This window comes from Boleophthalmus pectinirostris, unplaced genomic scaffold, assembly GCF_026225935.1.
Source record: "Boleophthalmus pectinirostris isolate CB_2022bp ecotype Guang Dong unplaced genomic scaffold, ASM2622593v1 HiC_scaffold_5, whole genome shotgun sequence".
Lineage (NCBI taxonomy): Eukaryota > Metazoa > Chordata > Actinopteri > Gobiiformes > Gobiidae > Boleophthalmus > Boleophthalmus pectinirostris.
The window spans coordinates 28,502,220-28,514,329 of NW_026571404.1; the positions used below are offsets into that span (position 1 = coordinate 28,502,220).

At 35.9% G+C, this 12,110-nt stretch overlaps 1 protein-coding gene across 4 annotated transcripts in view; it reads right to left on the reverse strand.

The window, feature by feature from the left end:
* sh3pxd2ab (SH3 and PX domains 2Ab) overlaps positions 1-12,110 on the reverse strand; it is a 93,557-nt gene that overhangs the window by 55,870 nt on the left and 25,577 nt on the right. For all 4 annotated transcript variants that reach the window (XM_055162418.1, XM_055162419.1, XM_055162415.1 and 1 more), the window contains exon 6: positions 4,015-4,046. In XM_055162418.1, the coding sequence (XP_055018393.1) occupies positions 4,015-4,046 (32 nt within the window). The remainder of the gene's footprint in view (positions 1-4,014; positions 4,047-12,110) is intronic.

Genomic DNA, 12,110 nt, shown 5'->3' on the forward strand with positions numbered 1-12,110 from the left:
GATTTCAGTTCATAGATATTTAGACTTTTCTTTTCTTTACATTTTTGCAGTGTAGTTATGACAAATACGTGTTGTGTGAGGACATGGGACACTGATGGACTTACTTGGACTATTACAGCTATAAAGGCTCCTAATGTACTTTCAATATGTAAAACTGGACTGGACTCGGCGAGGTTGCCAGGTACAAAACAGCTCTTGAAAAATCGGAGCGTTGCAGTTTTGTGGTGGGGAGCAACATTCTGGACTTGGGGCCAGGAGCTCAGTGCACTCTTCGGGGAGACCAGAAGAGACCAGAAGCCTGTAATTATGGAGAGTCTAAGCTGCAGCTACAGCACAAACTCACCACAACCTCCGTGCACTTTATCTGCTGTCCGACTTTACAAGGGACAGATCAATCTTTCGGCGGTCTCGTGTCCTGGCAGGGGACAGTGATGAGAGTCTGGCAATAGACTATGGAAGTTGAAGTCCAGAAGGTATGTGGAGAAGGTTGGGTGCAGATAGTAAAAGCAAGAGGAGCTCACGCAAAACTTATAATTTACCATTGTGCATCCCAGATATGTTCATGCATCCTTTCAAAGGCTACTGTTTTAGAGAGGAGGTTATGGGTTCAAAGCATAGACTGCATATATAAATGGGCATAGCTAACCCGCTAGCTGCCATGTTCCAAACAGGAAGTGACCATGGGGGCACTTCTGGCTCCATCAACTCAGGCTCCAATTGACTTTACATTGAAGAATTGTCACCTCTCTCTCTCTGAGACTGCTGCAGTGAGCCTTGTGATTTTGGTCTTACAATGTTTGTATTAACCCACTATACATGATCCTGATCCTGATTCCGCATCTTGGAACTCGGCTCCAAATTCACTCCTATAACTGCTAGCATTGTGAGCTTCAGGGGAAGGAAATGTTAAAAAAAACAAAAAAAAAAAAAAAAAAAAAAAAAACAGATGGATTGGGGAAAAATAAAAAGGAAAATAATCAAATCAAACTAGATAATTAAAGGCGCCAATTCTGTTGTGCAACTGTAAAGACAAATGGTACACTTTCAAGAGTAAATTATGTCATTGGGTAAATATTGTTTTATTAGGCTGAAAAGTCAAAGTAATATCTCTGAAGGTCACATTACACAGACTCATTTTCCCATAATCTGAGAGGATCTGATTTAACAAATAAAATGATCGGCCAATGAAATGCAACACTGCACCTAAAAAACATGATGCACTCAAGTAAAACAACGTAATCATACTTAATCATAAAAATTATCTATTTACATTGAAGGTACACTGTAACTTTTCTGGTAGAGAGTACTTGCTTGTCTCAGTGGAGATATAACTACTTTGGATAGAATATTCCCCAATATGGCATTAAAATGTGATATCTAAAAGCAAACAATTGGTAGCCCAACCAGGCAGAGGTACAGATCAGATCTGTGGAGAGATTACTTCACTGTAAAAAGGAAGAGGTATTTTTGAGCAATAAAACAGGTGTAATGAAATAAATGCTAGAGAGATAAGTGTAATGCCATACTGTGGGACATTCTTCACAAAACATATCCATGGAGAAAAGAGGTAGCATACCCTTCACTCAAAAAGTTATACAGTGCACGTTTAAGTGTGTTTACAAAATTCAACTCCAAATTTATAACCTTACCTCTTGTTTTTCTCGGAACATCTGTTTTAGAAATTTTGTAGGTATCAGAGCAATAACAAGTAACTCATATCATTACTCAAATTGCCAATAAAATACAACTCTGTACTTAAAAACATGATGATTTAAGAAAAACAACTTGTACTTAATAAGGTAGACTATGTAACTTTTTAGGTAGATGGTCCGTTACCTGACTGTTTCCAAGGAAATCTTCTTGCTTCATCTCAGTATGGTATTAAAATCAGGATGGTATTAAAATCTATTTTTGCATATAACTGCTGGCATCTTGAGCTTCATTTGAATGGAGCCAAACGCTATGGGTGACATCACACTCATGTTTGAGATAGATCAGTTTAATACCATACTGTGTACATACAATACAACATTCTGGGCAAAACAATAGCATCTTCATGGAGACAAGCAGGCAATGGAACATCCAGCAGAAAAGTTACATAGTGCAGCTTTAAAAGACAGATCTACTCCAATAAAGACTGCATCTTCTTAATTCAAGCAATTTTGACTTACCATGTACTTCCAAAATTTTCAGTGTTTTATTTGTTTCACTGCATTCAGAATCATACCACGATGCACATAAACTATGACAAAGTTTCCAGACAGCCAAAAAAAAAAAAGGAAACCACCTTAATATAGTATCATGTGCCTGAATTTATGCTAGTTAACACTCACAGCTGCAATAAGACAACTTTTCCATTTCCCTGTCTATCTGGAATTCTCTTACATAAAGCCTCAGTGCCATGGAAACAGCACGATGACATACATTTGAGAATCCTGTTTCACTCAGAGGGCAAAAAGCGGATAACCAACCAAAAATGATATCCTCTCAATGAATTATTTTCGAGTTCTGAGAAAAATTATCTACAATATGTTACATCTGCAACGGACACGCAACAATCCAACAGCTGTTCACTGATAGTCTCTTGTGCTGAATGGTGAGGTCACTATATTGCACTCCACCTTCAAATATAGATGTCATTCCAAGAGTCAGTCTGAGCAGATCGTGTGCACTTCCTATGTGCCAAAAACAGGTGCCTACTTCCTGTAAGCGTAATGTTACACTGTGTCAAAGGTATGTAAATGTGTGTCTATAAATGTCAAAATATCCAGGGCGTTTTGATGATTTGATGACTGGACTATAATAAAAGACAACCTTAAACTGTTTTCTCATTACTGTTAATATATGTATTCCTAATTAAAGCTTATCTTCATTCTTTGGCAGCCTGCACTAATATTTTTTAAATATTACGCAAAATTTACTATGAGATGTGAGCCATGTTAGAATACTGTTACCTCCTCAAAAACATACCCAGAGTAGTCCTGCATTTTTAGGTTGTCTACATCTCCAAAGCTCAAAATGCGCTCTTCCGCCTTGTGATGGCATGAAGTGGTAGTTTGCCTTTTACCTTTTGTTCAGTAGAGAATTAAAGGTCTGAATCATCCACATAATTCTGGTGAAGGTGTATGGAGTTTAAAAACACAGTGGAGCACTTCCTGTATTACCACGACATCACAAGGTGGGACAGAGTGTTTTCTGTCTGAGAGAAGAACTCAGCTTAAATATGCAAGGTTTGTGCGTTAAACATATGTGAATAAAACAAAACAAAACTCCAGGTATGTTTGTGATGAGGAAACAACATTATAACAGAGATCAGAAAATAGTGCAATATGGGCCCTTTAAGAGCTCCTATGACAAAAAATGTTCCCACTCTATATTATCTTATTAAAAATCATATTAATATAACAATTTATATAGCAATTATATATCAAAATGCATTAAAACTACCAAATATGTTTTAGCAATTGCATTTATAGTTCAGATTGTCCCTGCAAGGCTGCCATAAATGCTAATGCATACACTTAGAGAAAATTTAAACAATTTCTGTCCATAATACCATGAGAACTGATATCAAGTCATCAAAATACGCAAAGCCTTAGAAGCATAACTGTAACAGTTATGCTTTATTACACAACATTACAAAGTGATATCAAATAAACACTATGCTATTCACAAGCTATCTTTCAAATATTCCCTAAAGCTTTGAAATGATAACAATGTCTACAAAAAACATAGTAATTCTACATGTCTTTTGAGCTAAATGAGATCTGACTCACAGAAAATGGCAGTTTTCCCCATCACGAGGGTCAGGTTAAAGACTATTTTTGTCTGGGCATGATGATTTTAGTTGCGTTTCCTGGCAACATAATGATAACAGCCCAGGGGGGTTTGATATGTCTACAAACATAATTCATTTTCTCTTTATTATTTATGGATTTTCAACCTATAGCATTGAAATTTCTACATAGACTGACAAAACATGCCGAAACAAATACAATATGTGAAAAATCTTACCTGATTTTCGTCTGCCAGATCCTCCGCAGTCTCTGAAAGGAAAGCAACACCAGAAAATCATGATTAGTATTAGTTGTGATCACAGCAGTCAGAAGTTATAACTCAATATGTGAACCATGGCGCAGTTGGCATGAGGGCACCAGCCAAACCCCCAAAGAGAATGCAGCAAGAACTTGACCCACTAGCACACTGTGGGAGGGGGACTGGGAGGGTCTGCAATGTGCAAAGTCAATTATAGCAACAAAGCAACTGATCAGATATTTATGTCTGAATATAGTGCCACGGCTGTTTGATTTTCCGATGATGCAAACACGAGATAACTCTGACTAAAAACTGAGGTCGGTTTCAAAATTCAAGCAACATTAAAGGTGCACTGTGGAACTTTTCTAGTGGAGGCTTTGCTACCTGTTTTCATAGAGACAGCAGTGGGTCCAGACCAAACTGACTGAGGGGTGCAAAGGCAATACTCCTCCATGTGTCATTATTTAACCTGCCTAAAATGAGGGTGCATGCATTTTAAAATGAGTTTGCAATGCATCCTTTTGCACCCTTGTAGACCCGGACCTGCATAGCAATAGCAGCGCTTTGCCTGGATTGTTACGCAGTATGGCATTAAACCTATCTTGCATTTATTGCTAAACACTAGCTGGTCCTCAGGTAAAGCTAATGGGGATCCTAACAAATAAACAAATGAACAAATAAAGCAAATGTGTGGCACTGTAATGTCATGTGACTTGTCTACGCAGGCAAGAAATAACATCGCTATGGAGACAAGAAAATGGCAGATCTTTCACCAGAAAATGTTACATAGTCCACCTTTAACTATGCTAATTGCAAGTTCAGTTCAAGTTTTTGTTTGTTTCATGACAAGCCTATATAAAATATTAGGGGTGTAACAGTAACTGAAATATCGTGATATCGTATCGTCAAAGTTCTCACAATACTGTCGTGGATCATCACAATATACTGAATTATAAATCTCTTTGATTAAATTAAGAGTGCAGCAAAAATTATGGTACAGCAATAGCTAAAAAAAGACAGAGCAAAGGATCATGGTCTATGTAGTTCCCTCTATTTCAGAGTAGATTACATGAAGAAATAACAGTTCTAAGCTTTTTTAAGTCTTAGTTCTTTGAATTAAGTCTCGTCAAGGCATTTTAAGAAGCAAAAGGAGGATAAATAGTGTACCGTGAGATGTATATTGTGAAAATATCATACACAGAGATTTAGATATTGTTACATCCCTAATCATGAGCCTCCCCATCATATCATGAGCTTTCCCACGATATCGCAATAAATATCATAGCGTAGGTTCATACCGTGACAATATAATATAGTGGGACTTGGATATCTTTACACCCCTATAAAATGCATATAATCTGTCAATGTAACCTTTAGAAATTACTTTTTTGATATCATGCTTTGGCTAAGAATTCAAAAATACTATATATCGGATCTGTACAATCACCAGAATCCACATTATAATATTATACGACAATAAATATGATTAATTTTGATTTTTGTTTCTCTTTAGAGCAGAATTAATAGCGGTGCCTACCTGGGATATTTTCCAATGAAACAAAATCCCTCTTTATAAAATCCTAAAGCTAAACACATCCATTTAATACCGCTAATAAACCAGTAAAAGGAACTCTATAAGCTACATTTTCCACACAAAGTTAATTGAAGTAGTTGCTGTGATTTGGAGTTGGCCTAAAACTTTAGACTCCAATTTTAATGATTTTTGACATTGTTATTTTGTCAATTCGTCCAAAGAAAATTAAACTTTCTGACTTTCTTGCTTTGGCAACCCTCAATGTTAAAGCAATAAATTACAAATAAACCATGTATTAAAATCAAGTCAAGTTAATATGCGTTTATTATTGCATATACTGTACATTTTGATGCATTGCAGAGCCCTAATCAGATAGGAATGCATATAGGAACTGGCAACCGCTTTACATTAAACATTTATCCTAAGCCAATATTGTATTCTGTTTCATGCATGTGTTTGTGGGTTGATGTTTGTTTAGCAGAGTGCACACTACAGATGCTGAATTTTGATGCGGATGGGAGTGGACACCTGGCTCTCCACAGGGACCTGTAGCTCCGGAGTTCAACTGAAATTGATGACTACATGTTTGGATAAACTCGATGCGCTTTTCGCCAAGTTAGAAATGGTCCATTGAACATATCAAGCTTTTTGAATGCAATTATTATTCCTGTTGATACTTTTCAACTGATGTCACCAACATTCCCTGGGGGTGTGAAGCTAACTGGAAGCACTAGTCTGTTCTAAGATCTGTTGCACAAGGTTTAATCTGAGGTTTATTTTTACATAGTCTGACCAGAAAGAGCTGATTTGGTTGGAAGTACAACAGAGGAGATGATTTGTGTGTTTAAAAAAGTCTCTCACACATAACATTACAAGCTAGCAAGCATAAGCCAGCAGTGTTCCAATTTTTTTTTGTTGAAAATCAAACACGTAAACACGACTATGAATGCTTCAACTGATCACAGACTCATGAAAATGTTGTTTCAATCTATTTTGTATTTTTTCTTGGTTTTCAGACAATCCTAAAACTGTTTTGTCTGTGTTTCTTAATGTGTGCTTTGTATCACTATGGTAACTTCTATATGCTCTCTATTAATAATTTGCATTGACATCAAGCTGGAGGTGTATTTCTGTATTTGTATGGTGGAATATTCATCAGTTACTATGGTGACACAATGAGAAACATGAGCAATAACTACCAAAAACGTTTTTAGATTGTCTGAAAACTCAAGAAAAAATACAAAATGAAGTTAAATAAGACATTTTCAGGAGCCTGCGAGAGAGTGCTGCATGTCTGAGTGGTGCTGTAATAGAACCTCCAAGCATTCACCCAGCTGCCATAGTCTCTTTACAATGAACTCAGCTCATTAATGCAATGATTTGATGCAGTAAAATGTGTCCACGATAATGATAAGACCCGCCCTCGGCTTAATCAAAAGTTTTTACCCCCATATGTCATATTTTGGAGAGAGTGGTCCCTTTTCCAGATGCACAAATAAGCAAGTGATATTACACAGAGGTAATAATATACAGTCCAGAGCAGCTCATTACAACGTGTTTTCTGTTTAGTAATAATGAGGAATAAATGTGTGTTCAAATTGGATTGAGAATTAGCAAAGATAATCAAAAGATGGGATGCAATACTTTTCAATATGTTTTCACTTGATAATTAAGCACAGTCCCAAAGTGTACAGACTGAACATGTGAGTTCATTACATAAACAAACTTGGTTAATACAACGGTATGATGCACCAAAAGAAAGACAGTGAGACCATTTATGGAATTTAAATCTATAAAGTTTGATTTGCAACACAATTTTTGTATAATTATAATTATAACACATTTTTGTTATATTTTGTATTTACTGAACTTCTGTATTTCAATTCAAATAAAAGATGTCGAGTTAGATTTTGGGGATATTTTTCGACCAAATTCAGTCAAAATGCACTGAAATGAAAAATCAGATAATGAGTGAATATTTTGTTTATCATAACTACAAAACTAAATGCACCATAACGTGAGTTGACCTATGAGCACTTCATTATTATTTGGTCAATGCCTTGGTGGACATTTGACCAATATGTCCTCGTTTATTCTTATTGCAAAATTGAGTAGAATTGTGTTTTGTGTCATTCGCACATGTTTAACACACAAATCCTGCATAGTAATTCTCTCAAACAGAACTATCTGCCCCCTTATGATATCATGTGGTAAAACAAAAAGTACTTCATGTTTTTAAAATTCATAGAGCTTCACTAGAATCTTTTCATCTTTTACCACTTCATGACATCAGAAGGTGAAACAGTGCATTTTCATCTTTACATATGTCCACAAACTTATTAGTTATTACTCAAACATGTGTGAATGAAATCTGTATATCATAATTGTTACAATGACTAGTATAGTATAGTAGTAGTCAGTAGTGTAGTATAGTATATGTCTAGTACAGTCTATAGCATAGCTCTAAAACCAACATGCCCAGAGTCCCACCATGTGACACACTTTAGCTCTATTAAATAATGTATGTTTCAGTGTTTAAGCTAAATCCACATGGGCGGGGATGGAGCAGAGGTCTGGGCTAGGGGGACTATGTGGAGAAATGATGAGGATTGAGTAGATGCTTGACCTGCCCTGCTCGCAAGTGACCCTTGTACTCTCAGAAATCCTCTCTGGAGAAGACTTTGGCTCTGTCCACACTCCTCCTCCTCCTTCTCCTCCTATCACCACCAAAACTAACACAAACAAAAGAAAATGTCCAAACACCATTAAACTTTTAAAACCTTTGCGTTAATCAGGAAACTTTTTCACTGACAGTACAGCTGAGGGTTCCGCTAACTTCGCTGGACAAGTTCAAACATTGGAAGAGCTAAATACTTCATTAAACATCATAAGCCCTGGACTAAACCCGTGAGCCAGAGTTGAGAATTACCATATGTTTGGCGCTTGGTAGGTGGGCCTATTACAAATGGAATGTGTGAGATATTAGACTGCAAGTATATGAACACACTGCGGCATACATTGCCCAGACACCCCTGCTCTATGCGGTGACCCCAGATTAACCCCGAAAGGTCAAAGAGTCAGCAGCGTGACCATGAAATCATTATGACGCAGTGAACTGAAGATGTGGTTTGAAAACAGATAAAATAGATAAAATATTTATCTGAATGGCCACAAATGTAATTAATCATTTACAGACAATGAAATCCTGCGTTAATCCAGGCATAATTTGAAAATGACATCAGGAGAAACAAATGGTTATGATAAAAGAATCTGGTCGCAATCACTTCCCATGAGAAGAAACAATGTAATATGATTTAAAGGTGCATTGTGCAACTTTTCTGGTGGAGGGTCCACCAAATGCTTTTCTTCATGGAGATGTTAATGCTTTGTCTGGAAAGTTTCACTGTATAGCATTAAATCTTTCTATCTTCATGAAGACCAAACCAGACCAAACCCCGCTCAGTCTGTTTTTCTAGGTATTTCTGAGCAGTAAAACCACAGAATAAATGTGAAAAAAGGTACAGCGGTTTAAAGTCATACTGTGGAACATTCAATGACATATCCACAGAAACAAGCATGTGACAGAGCCCCAACAAAAAGTAACATAGTGCACCTTTAAGATACAATGGAGAGTTATTGAACAAGAATCACTCAAAGCAGCAATCTACATTCAAGCTGACACCTTCTAGTTCATGGGTAAATGGCTTTGGCAGCTACTTTAGGACAACTTAAATTTAACGAAAGAAAAAAAAATGCCTGTATGACTCCAGCTGCTGGTTCACTCGGGGGTGAATCAGTGGAAATTAGGTTAGGATTACTCAAACATGCATGGATGACATATAAAACCACTTCAGGCATGTTTTTGATGACGGAACAACACGACATGGAAAAAAGCTCCAAAAACGTAGATTTTGTAGATTTGAACAATTTTTTCTTCATCATAAGCACCTGGAGTTGTGTTTTGTTTCATTCACACATTTAAAACACAAATCATCCATAGTTCCAGAGTACCCCTCTCAAAATGAAAACACTCTGTTCCACCTTGTGATGTCATGTGGTAATACAGGAAGTGCTCCACTGTGTTTTTAAACTCCATACACCTTCACTAGAATCATTCGGATCATTTCAGCACTGAAATTGACAATCTCTACTGAACGATAAAAAGTAGTTGTTAACTTGAAAACTAACACGTCATGGCATCACAAGGTGGGACCAAATATTATGAGCTTTGGAGAGTTAGACAGACTAGTAATGAAATTACTCAAACATTTGTGAATGAAACAAAACACAACTCTAGGTATATTTTTGAGGACGTAACGTAAAAGCTCACAAGAATCAAGTTAATAATGTAATGTAGGGCCTTTAATTATGAACCTTTCTCCTTGGTACGATTGATTTTGATCGATTTATTTATTGCTTTAATTACACTATCAAGACAACACTATTCACAGCAAAGACCAGAATCATTGCAGGTAATTTTTTCAGCCGATAAATGTCATGGAAGAACATTTAGCACCATAATTAACGAAGTAATCATTTTGTCAAAGAGATACTGCTGAATCAATAAAAAGTTTAACACTGCTACATAACCTATAGCCCCTTTTAAATGAGGTCAGGAGGTTAAATTACTGACTATATAATCCTACTAATATAACCCTATAATTATGTCTATGCATAGTTCATAAATACAGATTAACATGGGGGTAAATTAAGAGATAATGAGCTATATAAAGGTTAAATTCATATCATATTTCTTCCATTGTCCTTGGCTGGTGCACCAAGCCTCGGGACACAAATATTTTATACTATTCAATACAGTGTTAATTATTTATGAACAGCAAATATAAAATGTCTTATTGGGAAACTGGAAGCTGTCCTGAGAATTATAAATCTTGGTTCGAACAGTCTAGGTCAGAGAGATAAGAGCACATATAATATTATATTTGCAGATGAAAAATATGGAAGTTTATTTGTTTCATCAGATTTGACATTTTAAATATCTTTCAGTTTCTCACTTTTTTAACTTGTGAATGTGTTTACAAGTTCAAAATGAAAAAAATATATATATTTAAAATATTTGGTACATATATTTTCAAGCCATCATATTTAACAGTGAAAAAACTGGCAGCAAAGATACAAGATGCCAAGACAAAAGCAATCAATCCAAAATGAGCTGATGTAACTGAGCAACCAGGAAAGGAAATGCTGTAGGAAATGCGATTGGCTGGACTTAGCCTAATCAAAACCTCATCTCTTTGATTCCCTAATTATAAGCCCCGCCAATAGGAAACAGCGGCCTCTATCCTCCTCAGTCATACACAATCGATTACTTATGCCTTGGCATTTTGGCCCTTCGCTGCAAACTTTTTACACTGTGAATTTTGACTGTTGAATCTGAGAGCTTGAAAATATTTGTGTTGATATCAGAACCACGATTTTATTTAAATTTTTCACATTTTCACAGTGAAAATGTATACTTAAAAAATATGCAGTTCAAATTCAGGATGAACACAATTCCAACATGTTTTTTCAGAGTTAAAAAAATCAAAGTGAGAAATCCAGCCGCTTTTAAAATAAAAAATCTGATGAAACAAATAATCTACCATAAAAAGGCTATTATCATTTTATCTAAGTGAAGACACATTTGGGAAACTTGACGACACAAATCTCAATATTTTACTAACTGACACTCCTGTTTATCAGAATCAATTAGAATTATAAAGTTTATCACAATTAGGAATATGTCTTTGTGCTATGATTTTGCAACCAGACCACGCTCAGTACAAGGCTAATGCATTATCAAACATCGTTATCCTCATGATGTGGTATTCATTTTCATTTTCTCTAAAATGTCTTGTTCATAATGGGCACATATTTGGTGCATTTGATTTTTCTGTCAAACTTCAAAAGGTGAACGTAATTATTCAAATGGCGCCGGTATTAATCTGCAATTCAGTCACTCAAGGATATCACATTGTTTTGAAAAGTCCCCAAATATAATGACTTATAAATTATTTAAAAGCATATTAGAAGTGTATTAATGTCAGATGTCTGCAGGGAGAGGTTTGATTACAGTTGTTTTTAAGAGTTTAATGACTAGATGAAGAGAATAGAAACATGGTATTTATAAAAGAGAGTTTTTAAAGGGCAGGTACAGAAAAAGTGGCTAAAGGTTTATGTGAAGCCTAAATATTGTCATGGATACTATAAATTATAAATTATATTTACAGAGGTTGACAAAAATAAGAGCTGATTTATGAATGAAAAGTAAACATTAAAAAGATTGAAAGGTAAGCCACTATAAAATGTATGGATATTATTACTAGTAAAAGTTGCACTATGTAACTTTTTTGGTGGGGGTGAGACACTTGCTTGTCTCCATGGAAATACGACTGCATTGTCTGATATGTTCCACAGCCTCCCTTTCAACACGTCTACCTTGCATTTATGCAGTTACATGCGTTTTGCATCTAAAAAGCTTCAAAACATGCATTCTTACTATGAGCTGGATCGCCTCTCCATAGATCTGACCTGGTAGAGC